We start from the raw sequence: 19,743 nt of genomic DNA, 5'->3' as shown, positions 1-19,743 counted from the left end.
TGCCCTGCGATCTCCACGTGGTTACGCAGGGAAGTTTTCACCTGCACTCAACAAAGAGGATGTCTCAGGCTTGGCACCACTCTTACTATTGTTAACTTGTGGCAATCCGCTGGGAGCGCCTGTACCCTCCAGTGGCCGTCTGGGTCACTGTCTGAGGAATAAAGAAGTGGCTCGCCCTTCCCCTTAGCGCTGGCTTTGCCATCACTGTTCTCTTCTTGTTGGTGACACCAGTCAAGCCTTTTGCCCACTTGCCCGTAGTAGGCTCTCTCTTTTCTCCATTCAGCTCTGGCCACTCCTTTCCATTTAAAAACAACAGAATGACGAGACAGGTAGGTTTTAAGGATATTCCCAACTGCGTGGTTGGCATTTTTACTCTCTGATCCAGTCCTCTGATAAACCAGAGCTATTCCTTCCAACAGTGTCATAATGTCCAATAGGCCTTGGAGCGTAGATCATTTGTGTTCTATTTAAGAAATCTCTCCTTACCCGAAGTCTTCAAAGAAGACCATGTTATCATCTGAGGGTTTGGGGGCTTTTACCTTTTACACTAAGGTTTCTAACTCACTATGAGTTGACCTTTGTGTGTTATGTGAACTGCTAGTATAATTTAATTTTCCATATGATTCAGTGGTCCAAGCACCATTTACTAACACAACATCCTTCTCGACCTCTCCTATAGACAACACGGTAACCAACGGAAGACACAGGCGTAGGGAGGGGTGGCACAGGAGTCCGTTCGTGAGGAGCTCTTTCTGAGCTCACTGTTCTGTTCCTCTGATGTGGTAACTATTCCTGTACTGGGATCCCCGATCTTTAAAACTGCAGCCTTATGGTAATCCCTGACATTAGGTACAGTAAATGCTCAACTGTGCATTTCTTCAAGAAAACAAAGCATTGGCTGGACAGTGCCTTTGCAATATGCCTGTTATTCTTCCTTGAGAACAGCCTAAAAACACATTTGGTTTGATTTTAATTGTTAATAAACATCTTTGATTTTTCCCCTCGATTTCTATCCAATTCTTGCTATCCCGTCTCTCAAGAATCTTACGTAATTTCCCCAGATACTGCCTCTTACTAACTTTTATCAGACCCGAAAATAGAAATGTGGTACAACTGTGTTAGTCTAACTCTTTCACACAAATTTCTTATTCCAAGCATTCCTTGCCAGGACTCAGATGTAGACATGTTTTCTGCATATTGACTTTTTTACACACTAATCCTACTCAAGAATCATACATAGTCTAATAATTTATCAATGAGATTATCTGAGCTGATTATCACGTCATCAGCAAATTCCACCTTGATTTTGATTTTTGAAAACTGTTTGCCAGTGAGTTTATTCCCCTCCTTCCTGAACTCGGCGGTTAGAGTGGCCTAAGCGTTCCATCCCTCACTCCAAAGCTCTCCCAGGATGTCCTAAGGGGGATGTTGCTGTCGCTGTTGTCGTTTTGTAGGAAGTTTTCAACATTAAAAAAAGAGCACTTTTACATAGCTCACTAAGAACTTTAAAGCAGGAATTTATTTGTTCAATATTATCAAACGTTTTATCTCTCCAATTGAATCAACCACTTGATTCTGTATTCATGGAAATGATGACATCTTTTTTCATTCAATCTCTTAATGTCAAGCTTTCTGTCTATTACCATGGCCAAAGTTAAACCCAAAATGCAACCCTGGACTAGGATCGCTGATCTCTACCCTCAGATTCACTACTGAATCCATTTTGATGACATTTAATTTATGATTTGGGCCAGAATAGTCACAGTATACTGGTCAGAAATTTCATTCTCTCTTCTTTCGCTGTGTGATTTTCATTGATGTTATGTCCTGTAAATGAAGAGAGTTGCTTTCTTGTCCATGAAGAGAGTACTTTCTTTTTCCCTTCTAGGACCATCTTCACAAGAATGGAGTTAACAGCTTTCCAGGTAATTATTTACAGTGTACCAGAGAACTATGGGCTGAGAAGACTGTTCATTGTCGGTCTTAATGACTGACAAGTTATACAACTCTTTGACTTTTCTCGATCTTCTTTTGTCCACTTCCACAAAGTTTCCTGGGATCTAGCCACATTTTACAATATTCCAATACTTTTATCTTAGAATAGTCACTGACATTTTCTGAAAACAACTAAGCATGTGAGATCTCAAGTATCTGTACAAACCCGCGAATATACAAACTTTACACTGGCATGGTCCCAAACTGGTGTGTGCTGGCACCTAGGAGTCAGTGTGGGATCGCAGCCCATCTCTATTTCCCATGAAGACATTTTTTCCAGAAGAAGAATAACCTGATTTCTTAGACTGTCCTATGTTCTAGCCACAAGGAACACACGCTCATTGACCATTTGGAAAATAGAACAAAAATAAAACTGGAGGGGAAAAAACGTTTAAAAAGTAAAATAAATAAATAAAGACTGTTTTGCCAGTCAGAGGCTGCAAGGACAGTGACTCCTCACTAGCAGTAAGAGTGCCTTTATGCTTTCCATTCCTAAACCCATCAGTAACACCAAGGGAATACTGACCTGGGTCATCCAACTTTCTGAAGCCAGTGGAAAAACCATATTTTATCTACGATGATCACCCTGAATACCACTGGTGACTATACACATCACCCTTTCTAATTCCCTTTTCAAGGACGTGACAAGAAAACATGGGCCAATTTCTTGCTACCTACAGCCAATAAGAGCCTCCACATCCAGCAAAAGGAAGGAAAGGCCTCCCAGAAACCTAATATTTGATCATTCAAAGTTCACTCCTAAGATAATTCCAAGATCATGTGGCCAATATTTCCACCACCCCCAAAAAATGATGAATTTTTGATGAATCTGGGATTCATCAAATTGAAACAGCTCAGACCAAACAAGAATCTACACAAGGTCCTGGGTGAGGGCAAGTGGTGGCTGTCAGAAAAGACATCCAATGAGAAGAAAGTCACACATCCCCACATCTACTTCAGCCCCAAGCCTAGGGAGAGTCAGGGTCGATACCAGGAACAACAGGATCGTTCTGGGCAGATGCTAAGACCGTGTGACTGAGCCCCACTGCCTGGAAACAGGTAGACAGAAACAACCCCTCTTCTTTCAACCCCCACCCTCCTCTCCATCCACCCACCCCTGAGCCCAGACAGGTGTCCAGGTGGGGCATGGGAGACAGGGAGATATGAAGAGATAAAAGCACCAGGCAAGCGCACATACATCTGGTGAGGCTGGGAGCCAGTGCCCTCATCACCTGCACACAGGCTAGCTCAGCGTCCTCCTCCAGGACTGACCTGTGACGTCCAGGCGGAAGGAGACCTTCTGGCCCCCGGCCTCGCAGCTGTACTCCCCGGCGTCCGCCTTGCCCGCCTGCTGCACCACCAGCCGCCGCCCGCGGCCCGTGGCCTCCACACGCACTTTCGAGCTGGAACTCAGCTTCTTCCCGTCCTTGTACCACGTCACCTCCGTCTGGGCCTGGGCCACCTCGCAGCTCAGTGTGGCACTGGTTCCCGCCACGGCCTGCACTTCACTGCGTGCCGGCTGCTCCTTGGCGAACACCACCAAGGGCTCTGGGGACAGAGGGATACACAGGGTCAGAGACCCCATCTCAGTCAGGACGGCAGCCCCGGGCAAAGAAGACCTGAATGGGAGGTAGGGGTGTGGGGTGATGAGAAGGAGCAATGGGGCTGGAGACTTCTGCTGACTTGGCTCCAGCCCTGTGCCCTCAAGAGGACCCATGAGTTTCTCACCAAAAGACTTACAATTTAAGCATTCTCCCATGGGTCCTTTTGATCTGGTCCAGGGAGTGCCATTGCAAAAGATCCCCTGCTCCTGGCATCAGCAGAGTCATGAGGCAACTGTTCCCTAACCTTCCTAGATGGACCCACAGTCTTCTCCCCACTATTATGCAGGGACTTTTCGCCTGCAGTCCATGGAGTTGGTTCAGCATCCCTTCCTGTTCTTACTGTTGTCAGCTGATGGCAATCTGCTGGGAGTGCTTACACCTCCTCGTGGCTCTTTTTACACTGCATGAGAACTGAGGAAGCTGAACCCCTTTTCCCTTAGCACTGGGTTCACTCACTGTGACTGTGTTCTCCTTCCTAGCAACACTATTCAAAGCTTTTCACAACTACTGATAGTAGGCTCTCTCTTTTCTTGCTTCACCTGTGGCCGCTCTTTATCCATTGAAACACCAGAGAATGACATAGGATTTAAGGATCTTTACAACTATGTGACTACCATTTTTACTCTTCGATCGATTCCTCTGATAAATCACACCTTTTCAATAGTTTTCACATCTTCTCATCTCTTTCATTGTAGAGCACTGTGTTCTATTTAAGAAATCTTTCCTTACCTTAAATCTTTAAAAATATCATCTTTATCATCATCTTTAAAAATATTTTAAAATATCATCATCTTTAAAAATATCATCATCATCAGGGTTTTTGGGGTTTTACCTTTTATGCTGAGGTTTCTAATTTACTACAAGTTTACTTTTGTGTGTGGTGTGAATTGCTATTACAATTTAAGTTTTCTGTATAGTTTTCAGTGATGCAACCACAATATTTGAAGACCATATCCTTTCTCAACTTCTCTGATAGACAACAGAGTAGCAAATGGAACATGTGGAAGGTCGAGAAGGTGGATGGCTGGTGCAGGAATCCATTCATGCAAGGAACTGTTTCTGAGCTCACTATTCTGCTCCTCTGCACTGGCATCCCCTTATCTTGAAAACTGCAGCCTTATGATAATTTTCTAACATTGGGTACCAGTAAATGCTCCCTCTGAATATTCTTTGAGAAAACCGCATATTGACTGTACCATACCATTGGAATCTGCCTGCTTTTCTTTCGTCTGACAATTAGAAACATATTTTGTTCCATCTTGATTTTTAATAATAATTTTTGATTTCTCCCTCAGACTTCTACCCATCTATTTCAACCTCTGCCTCTCAAGAATCTTGAATAATTTCCCCACACACATCCTCTTAGCAACTTCTATCAGACCTGAAATCAGACTCACGATACAATTATACTACTCTCTTTCACACAAATTTCACTTGCCAAGCATTCTTTGCCAGGACTTGTATGTAGAAATGTTTTCTGCATATTAATTTTTTACATACTAATTCTACTCTAGAATTATACACAGTCTAATAATTTATCTCTGAGATTGTCTGAGTTGATCATCACGTCATCAGCAAATTTCACTTTGAGTTTTTCAGAACTGTTTGCTGTTGATTTTATTTCCTCGTTACTCAACTCAGTGGTTGGAGAGCCCTACATTTATCATCTCTCACATCAAATATTTCCAGACACACCTTGCTGTTTTTGTTGTTGTTGAATGAATTATATAATGTTAATTTTTAAAAGTTGACTATGTGTGGTATGTGAAAGTGAAGTGAAGTCACTCAGTCATGTCTGACTCTTTGCAACCCCGTGGACTGCAGCCTACCAGGCTTCTCCATCCATGGGATTCTCCAGGCAAGAATACTGGAGTGGGTTACCATATCCTTCTCCAGGGATCTTCCCAACCCAGGGATCGAACCCAGGTCTCCGGCATTAGAGGCAGAGGCTTTAACCTCTGAGCCACCAGGGAAGCTAAGAATTTTATGGCAGGAACTGGTGATCAGTATTATCAATATTTTTTTCTTAGTGTATAACATTCAAGTTTAATCAACCATTTGATTTGTACTCATGGAGATTAGGTCAAAATAACAGAGTGGATGTGCACTCACCTCCTCCTGGAAGAGTACCAAAATCACAACTAACTGTTGAACAACCATCAGCAGGACTAGGCTTGAACCCACCAATAAAGATACCCCAAGTCCAAAGACAAAGGAGAAGCCACAAGAAGATGGCAGGAGGGGTACAGTCATGATAAAAGAAAATCCCATACCCACCAGGAGGGCAACCCACGGTCTAGAAAACAATTATACCACAGAGGTTCTCCCACTGTTGTGAAGGTGCTGAGCCCCACATCAGGCTTCCCACCCTTGGGATCTGCCAAAGAGACTAGTAATCCCCAGGGAATCTAACCTGAAGGATGTGACTGCAGATTTCCACAGGCCCTGGGGAAACAGAAGCCCCACTCCTGGAGGGCACACACAAAATCCTGGGCACATCAGAACCCGGGGGGAAAGGAGCAGTGACCCCACAGGAGACTGAACCAGACCTGCCTGCTAGCATTAGAGGGTCCCCTGCAGAGGTGTGGGTTGGCAGTGGTTCATCACAGAGATAACAGTACTGACAGCAGCTGTCCAAGGAAGTATCTGTAGGCGTGAGCCCTCCTGGAGGTCTTTGCCATTAGCCCTACCCTAGAGCCCGTGGATACCAGGCAAGAATCATCTCAGGTCAAAAAACTAACAGGGAGTGCAGACCCACCCATCAGCAAACAAGCAGACTGAAGTTACTGAACGCTGCCCTGCAAACCAGAGCAAGACCCAATTCTACCCACCGTCAGTCTCTACCATCAGGAAGTTTGCACAAGCCTCTTAGATAGCCTCATCCACCAGAGGGTAGGCAACAGAAGCACAATATTCTTCAAGTGATGGAAGAGAAGAAACTATAACCAAAAATACTCTACACAGCAAGGCTCTACTTCTGATTTCATGGAGAAATCAAAAGCTTTACAGTCAAGAAAAAGTTAAGAGAATTCAGCACCACCAAATCAGCCTTATAGTAAATGCTTAAGGAACTTCTCTAGGCAGGAAATGCAAAAGAAGGAAAAGACCTACAAAACAAATAAAAACAATTAAGAATATGGTAACAGGAGCATACATATTGATAAACGCCTTAAATGTAAATGGAATAAATGCATCAGCCAAAAGACATAGACTGGCTGAGTGGATATAGAAACAAGACCGTGTAAATGCTGTCAAGAGACCCACCTCAGACTGAAAGTGAGGGGATGGAAAAAGATATTCCATGCAAACGGAAATCATAACAAAGCTGGAGTGGTACTGCTCAGACAAAACAGATTTTAAAACAAAGACTGTTATAAGAGATAAAGAAGGAACTACATAATGATTAAAGTTCAGTTCAGTCGCTCAGTCGTGTTTGACTCTTTGCAACCCCATGGACTGCAGCACCAGGCTTCCCTGTCCATCACCAACTCCTGGAGCTTACTCAAACTCATGTCCATCAAGTCAGTGATGCCATCCAACCATCTCATCTAATCTAGTGATCAAAGGATCAATCTAAAAAGAAGATATAACAATTGTAAATATATATGCATCCAACATAGGAGCACATCAATATATAAGGCAAATACTAACAACCATAAAGGGAGAAATCAACAGTAACATAATAATAGTGGGGGACTTAAGACACCTCTTTTGTCAATGGGCAGATCATCCAGGCAAAAAATTAATAGGAAACACGGGCCTTAATAGACCACACGGACTTAATTGATATTTACAGAGCATTTCATCCAAAAGCTGCGTAGCAGTACAGCTACACATTCTTCTCAAGTGCACTCAGAACTTTCTCCAGGATTGACCACACACTGGGGCACAAGATGAGCCTTGGGAATTTAAGAAAACAGAAATAATCTTTTCAATGAAAGCATTTCAAAACTGAAAGCACCTTTTCCAATAGCGATGCTATGAGATTAGAAATAAACTACAAGGGAAAAAAAACTATAAAAATTACAAACACACGGAGGCTAAACAATATGCTACTGAACAGCCAATGAATCAGTAAAGAGATCAAAGAGGAAATCGAAAAATATCTAGAGACAAATGAAAATGAAAGCACAATGATCCAAAACCTAAAGCGTGCAGCAAAAGCAGTTCTAAGAGGGAAGTCTATAGCAATACACTATTACCTCAAGAAACAAGAAAAATCTCAAATAAACAACCTAACCCTATACCTAAAACAATTAGAGAAAGAAGAACAAACAAAATCTAAATTTAGTAAAGAAGAAATCAATCCTAAAGATTAGAGTAGAAATAAATGAAAAAGAGACAAAGAAAATTATGGCAAAGATCAATGAAACTAAAGCCTAGTTCTTTGAAAAGATAAAGAAAATTGATAAACCTTTAGCCAAATTCATCAAGGAAAAAAAGGGAGATAACTCATCAATAAAATCAGAATGAAAATGAAGAAGTTACATCAGACACCACAGAAATGCAAAGGATCATAAGGGACTACTACAAGCAACTGTATGCCAATAAAATGAACAGCTTGGAAGAGATGGACAAATTCTTAGACAGGAACAATCTCCCAAGACTGACTCTGTACTCATGGAGATGATCACGTCTTTCTGCATTCAATCTCTTAAAGTCAAGCTTTCTATCTATTAATGTTGTCAAGGTTAACTCCAAAGTGCAATCCTGGACTTGGACTTCCATCAGCGATCTCTAACCCTTGGATACATTGCTGAATTCCTTCTGCTAACATTTAACTTACAATTTTGGCCTTGTTACTCATAGCACACTGGTCTCAAATTCCATTCTTCCTGCCTTTCTTGTGTGATTTTGGTACTGATGTTATGTTCACGGAGAGAGTTACAGAGTATATCTCCTTTATCTCTCTCTAGGACCAAACCCACAAGCATGAAAGAATACTTTTCCCATTTTGTATAGTTTACCAGAGAACTATGGGGCTGAGAAAACTTATCAGTATTGGTCCCACTGATTGACAAGCCATGCAACTCTTCAACTCTTCTCTATCTTCTTGCACCTATTTTCATAGTTTACTAGGATTTAGCCACATTTCACAACTTCTCAATGGTTTTACCTTAGAATACTCTAACATGCTCTGAAAACCACATCTTCCAAGGATGCATGGTGGGATCTGGGGTATATACACACACCCATAAATCCTCCTATCTGGCATGGTCACAAAGTGTTAGATGTTCGGACCTACAAGTCAATGGAGGATGGCAGCCCACCCCTATTCGGCATGAAGGCTCTCTTCCAATTCTTAGACAGCCCTATGTTTCAGCCATGAAGCAGGGATACTCACTGACCATCTGTTAGGGAAATTAAATGAAAGTAATTTAGTTCAGGCTTCAAAGACAAGAAAGCAAAGTAGACCTCTGACCTTGCTTCTGACCTGCCCAGACATAGGCCTGACTATGTGCCAGATGTGAGTGCAAGCCCAGCAGCACCATAGATAAGAAAGAGGGCAGATCGAGGGATTCTTGAGCCCTGGAGGGTGTCTGGCCAACCATACCTGAGGCTTAACAACCTTCCAAGCTTTGCAAAGCAAACAGCTTTGTAAAACACGATTAACATAAAACCAAAGCTGCAATTTACTCCTTTGCAGCCAGGCATTATAAACGGGAACCCCCAAACTGTAATCTGAAGCCTCACCGAAGGAGCAGATGAGCTGCCTGAGACATGTTCCCAACTGAGACTCCAGAGCGCTGTTAAATGGGATTTCCTAGCACTGTTTGAGTCCGGATGTCAGTAAAAACACAATTTGGTGATGTATGTACTGTTACCCTCCTTTACTGTTCTATTTCTCTTTTCTTGTAATGGTTGTTTATTGAAAGTTGTTTATTGAGCTTTCCTGGTGACTCAGATGGTAAAGAGTCTGCCTGCAGTGCGGGAGATCCAGGTTCGATATCTGAGTTGGGAAGATCCCCTGGAGAAGGAAATGGCAACCCACTCCAATACTCTTGCCTAGAAAATCCCACGGATGGAGGAACCATTGGGTCTCAAAGAGTCAGACAGGACTGAGCGACTTCACTTCTTCTTATTGAAAGTAAAATAGATAATTCTCTATTAAATATCGAAATTGTGTATGTGTGTACAACAAGTGGTTTCTTTTGTTAACGAATCCTTAAAACCTGAAACAAAAACTAAAACTTTCAGCAAAACACCATTAGGAAAATGGAATGAAATAAAAGACTGCTTTGCTGGTCAGAGGCTGCTAGGACAGTAACTCCTCATTAGCAAAGCCTACTAATGTAGCAGAAGCAAATTTTTCCTTTCCATTCCTAAATTCATCAATGTAATGCCAAGGGGAATACTGACTCAGAACGTCCGAATCATTTGCAGACAAATGCAAAATCACATCTGATATAAGAAGACCACCCTAAATGGCACCGGTAACTCTCCACCAATCCTTCCTTTCTTCTCTTTGCAAGGATGACAAGAAAACATGGACCAATTTCTTGGTACCTACAGGCAACTGGGCCTCTATATCCGGGAAAAGGAAGGAAGGACCACCCAGAAACTTAAAAATTGATCATCGAATGCTCACTCCTGAAGAATTTCAAGCAGGACTGTGTGACCAATATCCCCCCTAATCCGGGAACAATGAAATTGTATCACCTCAGGCAAACCAAGAATCTATACGAGGTATCAGATTAGGGCATGTGGTGGCTGTCAAGAAAGACATATGATGGGAGGAAAGTCACATATCTCTAGGTCTACATCAGTCCCAAATTATCACGGAGAGTTGGGGTCTCGACACTAGGAACAACAGGAAGGTTCAGGGCATATGCTAAGACACTGCGACCGAGCCTTACTGAATGCAAACAAGTGGAAAAACACAGCCCCACTTCTCCAGGCACACCCTTCCCAATCATCCCCCCAGGCCCACATGGGTATCCGTGCAGGACATGGAAGACAGAGAGGCTTGAAGAATTGAAGGTCACAGGCACACAAGTCTGGTGAGGCTGGAAGCGGGTCCCCTCATCACCTGCACACAGGCTAGCTCAGCGTCCTCCTCCAGGACTGACCTGTGACGTCCAGGCGGAAGGAGACCTTCTGGCCCCCGGCCTCGCAGCTGTACTCCCCGGCGTCCGCCTTGCCCGCCTGCTGCACCACCAGCCGCCTGGTGCAGCCCTTGGCTTCCACACGCACTTTCGAGCTGGAACTCAGCTTCTTCCCATCCTTGTACCACGTCACCTCCGTCTGGGCCTGGGCCACCTCGCAGCTCAGTGTGGCACTGGTTCCCGCCACAGCCTGCACTTCACTGCGTGCCGGCTGCTCCTTGGCGAACACCACCGAGGGCTCTGGGGACAGAGGGGGATACACAGGGTCAGAGATACCATCTCAGTTAGGACGGCAGCCCCGGGCAAAGACTAGGGATGAGGAGTTGGGAGTAGGAGGAGGGGAAAATGGGGCTGGAGATTTCTCGGGGATCTGCACCAGTCTTGTGCCCTGCAGAGGTCCCCCAAACTTTCTCAGCAACAAGTGACATAATTTATGCATTCTCCTACATGTGAGCTGTCCTTGCGAGCTGGTTCAGGATGTGGTGGCCTTTGGATCAGCCTCATCTGCTACGACTGGCATCAGTGGGGTCACAAGGCAAGTATTCCCCCAACTTTTTAGATGCACCCACAGTCTTCTCCATGAAGTGCAGGCAGGAACTTTTCAGCTGCAGTCCGTGGAGATGGCTGAGGCTCTGCGCCCTTGCCTACTCTTACTATTGTCAACGATGGCAACCTGGGGGAGCTTCTGCACCTCCCTGTTGCTTTCTTTGTCACTGTCTGAGGAATGAAGAAGCTAAGCAACCTTCCCCTTAGGACTGGGTTCGCCATTTCTTCTTTCTGGTGACACTATTCAAATCTCCTGCCCGCTTACCAACAGGATGGGAATTGTAGGGTTATGCTATGTACACTCCGAGACTTCCTGTATAAGGCTAGAATCTTTTCCACAGGAATGTGCAGCCCATGTTCTCGTTTGCAACAAATGAGATTACCTGAGGCTCCACCTTCACCTGTTCTCACTGCTGGCAAACTGGTGGGAGTGAGTGTTACCTCCTCTGTCTTACACATTTTTTCTGATGACTCAAACTCAAGAACCTTTTCTGATGTTTTGCTCATCAGTGTTTGCTCTTCTGTGTTGTCATTGTTCAAAGTTTCTGCCCTATTTTCAGTAGCATTGACTGTCACTCATGTGTTTGTTCACTTTAAGGAACTTTTTTGTATTTAAATGCTGCTGCTGCTAAGTCACTTCAGTCGTGTCCGACTCTGTGCGACCCCATAGACGGCAGCCCACCAGGCTGCCCCGTCCCTGGGATTCTCCAGGCAAGAACACTGGAGTGGGTTGCCATTTCCTTCTCCAATGCATGAAAGTGAAAAGTGAAAGTGAAGTCGCTCAGCCATGTCCGACCCTCAGCGACCCCATGGACTGCAGCCCACCAGGCCCCTCTGTCCATGTGATTCTCCAGGCAAGAGTACTGGAGTGGGGTGCCATTGCCTTCTCCATTCAAATGCTAGGCACTGACAAGAATGTGTGTTCTAAACATCTTTCATATCTGTGTGGCATGCCTTTTACTAACTCATGCTGTCTTCTGATGAATCTTCATGTTTAGTTTTAACGTACTCAAGTATGTTAAATTTCTTTCATTATGGTTAGTGCGTTTGTATTCTAAGAAATCACCTTTATCCTAAATTAATCAAAACCATCTATCTTGTCATCTATGATTTTTCCCTTTAATTCCATGGTCTCTAACTCAACAGGAGCTGACTATGTGTGGTATGTGAAAGTGAAGTGAAGTCTCTCAGTCGTGTCCGACTCTTTGCGACCCCATGGACTGTAGCCTACCAGGCTCCTCCATTCATGGGATATTTTCCAGGCAACAGTACTGGAGTGGGTTGCCCTTTCCTTCTCCAGGGGATCTTCCTGACCCAGGGATTGCACCTGGGTCTCCTGCATTGCAGACATTTTACCCTCTGAGCCATCAGGAAATCTTTTTTCTATATGGTTAAATGGTTCAAGTAACATTTATTAAAACCACGCTGTCTCTACCCCTCTCGCTAGTCCACGTTTTTTAAAGAGGAGAAGGGGAATGTGGTCATCCATTCAAGCACAGGTCTGTGTATGAGATCACTGTTCTGGCCCTTTGGTCATCGATCCTTTCAACCAGACACTATTCTATTCATTACTGTAACTTCATATCAGTTGATACTTGGCGTAGCAAGTAACTCACCTTTTGCTCGTCCTCAAGAGTGAATTGACTGTACATGGTCTTTGCAACTTGTCAATTTTCAAAATCCCCACTAAAGAAACATTTTTTGAATTTTAATTGGTATTGAAAATTGTTTATTCTTCCACAGATTTCTACCTCTTTAGAACTTCCCGTCTCTCTCTCAAAAAAATTTTAATAATCTTCCCCAAGCATCTCTTACCACTTTTTATTAGACCTGGAATTAGAAAATGATTCTTTTTATGCTATTGTAACTCTTTTAAAATTTCATTTTTAGATGTTTGTTGCTACCATGTAGACACAGAAGTGTCTACTTCATGTTGATTTTTTTTTAATTGGCTTCATCCACTTGACAAAGCCTCCAAAAATTATTATTCTTAATTATCTTATTAGGTCTCATAATTTATCTTTTGGATAAATCGTATTATCCGTGAATTCCACTTTTATTTTTTCACTCTTTTGCTTTGTTTTTGTCCTAACTGTATTGTAGAATGTCAGATAAAAACAGTAACAGCTGGTTGCCTTGTCTGGCTCCCTATCTCGTAAGCAAAGCTTTCAAACTTTCACTTTTCTGTGTGCAATTAGCTTGTTTGTCTACAACATCACTTGTCAAATTAAGAAAAAACAGTTTTAGTTATAATTTGTTAAGAATTTTATGGCATGAATTGATGCTAATTTTATTAAACATTTCTTCTGCATTTATATTGCCAAACCTCATCAAACGCTTTGTCCTGCGTGTCGTATACAGATTGATTTGTGATGTCTCTAGTGTTTCAACAACCTGGCGTTTCTGGCTCTTGCTTTCATCACAATGCATTTGCAATTTTCCTCTTAATATACTGCTGAATTTATTTTGATAGTATTTTGTTTCATATTTTAGCCTTGATATCCACAACAGATAGGTCTGTAATTTTAATTCTTACTACTTGCCTTGTCAGATATCAGTATCAATGTTACACTATCTACATGAAACAAATCAGAGACTGTAGTCTTTTTTCTATTCTCAAGAAAAATTTCCCCGAACATGGATTCTTCCAAAGTATTTCATGTAATTTACCAGTGTAAACTAGCAGGATTAGATCATTTCCTATGCAGATTTTTCACTGCATAAGGCTCTAATGACTTAAAAGATTATAGGACTATTTGAGTTGAATGTTTCTTGTGTCACTCTTAAGACAGTTTCCTAAAAATCTAATCAATTTCTCATAAGCTTTCATATTGATTGCCATGAAAAAAATGGCTATATTCTCCTAAAATACAATTTTTAAAAGATACATACATGCTGATATAGGAGAAGCAACTATTCCTTTCCAAGTCTAAATCTAAAAATCAGACTCCAAGCGGAATTCTGACATAGAATGTTCTAATAGAAGAAAAAAGGAAATCAATATTTGCTTTGAAAAGAGAATTCCCCAGACCTCACATGTGCATACTTCAGGCACATACTGACCAATTCTCTGCTCTATTTATTTGCACACACATTGCAAGAAAAATGGATCTAGATTTTTGTTATATGTAGATACACATGCATGCATGCTCAGTCGCTTCAGCCATGTCTGACTCTTTGCAAAACTATGAAATGCAGCTCGCCGGGCTTCTCTGCCCACGGGATTCTCCAGGCAAGAACACTGGAGTGGGTTGCCATTCCCTCCCCCAGCATGTATTCCCGACTCAGGGACAGAACCTGCGTCTCCTTCATTGCAGGCAGATTCTTTACCCACTGAGCCACCTCAGAAGTCCTACAGATACACAGTTAACTTCAATATCCATGTGCAAGGAAGAAAGAGTGTCCAGAACACTTAAAACTCTGGTAATCTATAGTTTGCTCTTGAGATAAGTCCAAGCCTGTGCAGCAAAAATTTCCCCTGGTCCTGGTTTAACGAAATTCAAACATCTCTCCTAGTGTGAACCCACATGGATTGCTGGGTGGGGCATCTAGGAGCTGTCAGGACAGCCAAGAGGAGCAAATTCACATACCCACAGTTGAAAGGCATCTGGTTTACAGCAGACTCCAAGTGCAAGACAGAACCAGAGGCCCAGACACCAGGGAACACCCAGACGACCCTGGGCAGATGCTGGGAACTGACAACCATGCATCACCATGTGGAAATACCACTCTGGGTTTACAGAACGCCTTTCTCCCCTCTGCTCACACCCTCCCATCCAGCTCCCTTTGCCCAGCCTTGGGTGTAAAAATGGTGGTGGGAGGACAGAAGACCAAAAGAGATGAAGTCTAGTGGAAAGATCATCAGATCTGTCAGGGGTGCAAGCCCATCCCATCACCTCCACATAAGGCTAACTTACTACCTCCAAACTGACCTGTGACGTCCAGGTGGAAGGAGACCTTCTGGCCCCCGGCCTCGCAGCTGTACTCCCCGGCATCCGCCTTGCCCGCCTGCTGCACCACCAGCTGCCGGGTGCAGCCCTTGGCCTCCACGTGCACTTTCGAGCTCGAACTCAGCTTCTTCCCATCCTTGTACCACGTCACCTCCGTCTGGGCCTGGGCCACCTCGCAGCTCAGTGTGGCACTCGCCCCCGCCACGGCCTTTACCTCCTTATGCATTGGCTGCCCCTTGATAAACACTGCAGAGGACTCTGGGCACAGAAAGGGATACACAAGGTCAGAGACACAAATGGGATTCTATTCCAGGGGATCTTCCCGACCCAGGGATAGAATACACATCTCTGGTGTCTCCTGCATGGGCAGGCAGATTCTTTTCCTCTAGCGCCACCTGGGAAGCTCAAACCAGCTTATGAAACCGAAACCTCAGAGTTCAGGAAAGTTTCTCCTTGGAGCCAGTGATGCCCTAAGCCCGGAAGGATGCACAGGTAACAAGTCTGATACGTCTCCTATGTCAGAACCTCACGTGTATTATAGTCATGTTCTAACTCAAAAGTAATTCCTAAGGCTGGGAGAAGGTGGCCAAGGTTATCCCAGCATCTGTCACAGCTAGTTCATTGTCCTTCCCACATGACAGTCACCTCTGGTGGACAGACTGAATTGTGTGCTCTTGTATCCCCAGAACCAGGCATATGGTATATTCCCCACAAACTAGTCCACATTTTTCAAGGTATAACACACATGTAAAGTACACGAATTCATTTACAGCTCAATCAAGTTTGAGTGTACCTATCCCATGTGACCAAAACACATCAACAAACAGCACTTCCAGCTCCCCATTCACTACTGACCACTCCCCAAAAGTCACCTTTTCACCTTTATCACCATCAACTACTTTTATCTCTTCTTTGATTTCACATGGTGCTGCTGCTGCTGCTAAGTCACTTCAGTCGTGCCCGACTCTGTGCGACCCCATAGACGGCAGCCCACCAGGCTCCCCCGTCCCTGGGACTCTCCAGGCAAGAACACTGGAGTGGGTTGCCATTTCCTTCTCCAATGCATGAAAGTGGAAAGTGAAAGTGAAGTCACTCAGTCGTGTCCGACTCTTAGCGACCCCATGGACTGCAGCCTACTACGCTCCTCCGTCCATGGGATTTTCCAGGCAAGAGTACTGGAGTGGGGTGCCACTGCCTTCTCCGTGATTTCACATGAATGGAATTAAACATTATATGTCCTTTGGGTCTGTTTTCTTTCACTCAACATAATGTCTGTAAGATCTATCTATGCTATGCACGTGGCAGCAGCCTGTTCTTTCATACCGATGTATAGGATCTGATGTATGGGGAGGCACCACAATTTATTTTCTCCTTTTTCTCTTATGGTTCATTTGGGTTGCTTCCAATGTGGCGATATGATGTGTGAAGCTGCTGTGAACATTCTTTCATGTACCTTTTAGAGCACTACAACTGTTGGAACACAGAAGCATCGGCTTTTGGCTTTCGCGGATATTTCCAGTTTACCAAAACGGTTTTACCAATGTATGCTGCCAACATAAGTGTGTGGAGTTCCAGTTCTCCACATCCTTACCAACAGCTTCTATCCCCAATTTTAGTAACTGTGCATATGCCCTTAAATTTAAATAAATACAGAGAGGATCTCAGAGATTCCATGCTATAGATGCAGTCATTCACCTATTCATCAATCACTGATGAGACTAATGTCAGTAAAGGCTCTGTTATCTGCAGGCTCTATGGTGGTGGCTTGGGATGCTGCAACACAGCTGGAAATGTGTACAACACAGCCTCTGTTCCTACAGATCCTACTTTCTATTGAGGAAAGACAAACATAAAAACCTGACAATGATGTAATGCTAAGTTGAATGCTGTGATGAAGTAAGTGATACGCTAGAGAAAAGGGACTGATTGGTGGCTTAGATATGGCCGTCAGAGCAAACCTTGCTAAGGAGTGATGTTCAGGTGAAGGCTTAATGATAGAAGGGAGGCAGCCTTGAAGAAAGCTGAGCGGGTCATTATAACAGAGATGAGACCTAGAGCCACGGCTCTCCTAAAGGGAAAGATATGGAATGAGTGAGGAAGGTAAAAGGGAACTGCACTTTTAGAACCACACTGGGCATCCGATTTTCTCCTGTGGACATTGCTGCTCCTTGGTACAGCATGACAATAAAAGGCACAGGGTCTCTACTATGAAACAGGAATACTGACCATGCTGTGGACACCTGGTGTGAACAGAGAGACGAAGTTAGAGATTGAGGAGGCAAGCCTCCAGGGAAAAGAGACTTTGAGGAATTGAGCCCCACACTCAGTCACATTTCCCCCCAGATGTTTGATGATTTCCCCAGCTGCGTGACCCAGGGGGCTATGAAGCTAAGCAGAAGATCTCGGAAAAGTAAAGCAGACATGTTAGGACCTTGCATTAACAGAGAGACAAAGATAGGGTTGAGCCTCTGCTTCGAAAGAGACCCTCACTCCTGCCCCAAGTCTCTGCAGGAATCCTTGGAGGATGCCCAGGACTAGAAGCCAACCAGAGGCAGACGACCCTGATCAAAACTGCAATGCAGCCTTTTGAGTCCGTGCAGTACCAGGACAGACCAAAATTCTTAGTTGTTTCCTTTAACCCTAGCAAAAGAAATGCTGATCCTCTTTCTAAAGCAAGATAACTTTTATTATGTTGAGGTATGTTCCTTCTATTCCTGCTTTCTGCAGAGTTTTTATCATAAATGGATGTTGAATTTTGTCCAAGGCTTTCTCTGCATCTACTGAGATAATCATATGGTTTTTATTTTTCAATTTGGTAATGTGGTGTATTACATTGATTGATTTGCAGATATTGAAGAATCCTTGCATCCCTGGGATAAAGTCCACTTGGTCATGGAGCCACTATGGAGAACGGTGTGGAGATTCCTTAAAAAACTGGAAATAGAACTGCCTTATGATCCAGCAATCCCACTGCTGGGCATACACACTGAGGAAACCAGAATTGAAAGAGACACATGTACCCCAATGTTCATCGCAGCACTGTTTGTAATAGCCAGGACATGGAAGCAACCTAGATGTCCATCAGCAGATGAATGGATAAGAAAGCTGTAGTACATATACACAATGGAGTATTACTCAGCCATTAAAAAGAATACATTTGAATCAGTTCTAATGAGGTGGATGAAACTGGAGCCTATTATACAGAGTGAAGTAAGCCAGAAAGAAAAACACCAATACAGTATACTAACACATATATATGAATTTAGAATGATGGTAACAATAACCCTGTATACGAGACAGCAAAAGAGACACTGATGTATAGAACAGTCTTTTGGACTCTGTGGGAGAGGGAGAGGGTGGGATGATTTGGGAGAATGGCATTGAAACATGTATAATATCATGTATGAAATGAGTCGCCAGTCCAGGTTTGATGCACGATACTGGACGCTTGGGGCTGGTGCACTGGGACGACCCAGAGGGATGGTACAGGGAGGGAGGAGGGTTCAGGATGGGGAACACGTGTATACCTGTGGTGGATTCATTTTGATATTTGGCAAAACCAATACAATATTGTAAAGTTAAATAATAAAATAAAATTTAAAAAAAATAAAGTAAGATAACATCATCCATCTGACCATCAACTGAAAATTCACTGGCATTCCAAGGACAGGAGTAAATAGGAATTTTAAAAAAGCCAATATTAGACAATCAGTTTTATGGCTATCAGACCAGGATATAACCATGATGTGTCCACGTGCTCAGTTGCTAAGCTGTGTCCAACTCTTAGCGACTCCATGAACTGTACCCCACCAGGCTCCTCTATCCATAGGACTTCCCAGGCAATAACCCTGGAGTGGGTTGCCGTTTCCTCCTCCAGGGGATCTTGCCAACCCAGGGACTGAACCCAGGTCTCTTGTGTCTCCTGCACCGGGGAAGCTGATGTATAAGCGTGATCATATGTCTTTAATATGAAAGAAAAGAAAATAGATCAAATACAAACATTTTACTACCAACTCTAGAATCTATAGACTCTATAAGAAATGAAACAAACATAAATTATAAAATGGGACAATACAACTGAAAGTAAACACACTATAAATGGATTTGACAACAGATTAGATACAAAGAAACAGAAAACTAGTGAACTAGAAGACAGAGCTAAAGAAAATATCCCGACTAAAGTAGAGAGAGAAAAAGAACTGAGGCAGAGGGAAAGAGAGAAAAAAAGAAATGAGGTCGAGAGAAAGAGAGATACATGAGAGACACATGAGAAAAACTCACTCCATGACTGAGCAAAGACAAAACTCTGCACTCAAAATGCTCTGGAATTCTAACCAAGATGAATACTAAGAAAACCATACCTAGGTGCATCAGTATAAACTGCTGAAAGTCAAAAACAGTATCTTAAAAACAAAGGGAAAGAACAATGGGACCTTGAGGGAAGATAAATCTGACAGTTGATGTGCCAAGAAATACATGGAATCTGGAAGATGGTGAAATAGTTTCTTAAAAAAAAATGTAATATAGTTTGGAGGGTGGATT

General features: G+C 43.3%; 1 protein-coding gene across 1 annotated transcript in view; it reads right to left on the bottom strand.

The window, feature by feature from the left end:
* Positions 1-19,743, bottom strand: part of OBSCN (obscurin, cytoskeletal calmodulin and titin-interacting RhoGEF) — a 236,110-nt gene that overhangs the window by 187,231 nt on the left and 29,136 nt on the right. Inside the window, 3 exon segments of the mRNA XM_070373477.1 lie at positions 3,268-3,543; positions 10,670-10,945; positions 15,184-15,459. Coding sequence (XP_070229578.1) covers positions 3,268-3,543; positions 10,670-10,945; positions 15,184-15,459 — 828 coding nt within the window.

Source organism: Bos mutus, chromosome 7, assembly GCF_027580195.1.
Source record: "Bos mutus isolate GX-2022 chromosome 7, NWIPB_WYAK_1.1, whole genome shotgun sequence".
Classification (NCBI taxonomy): domain Eukaryota; kingdom Metazoa; phylum Chordata; class Mammalia; order Artiodactyla; family Bovidae; genus Bos; species Bos mutus.
This window is presented reverse-complemented; position numbering and strand designations above follow the sequence as displayed.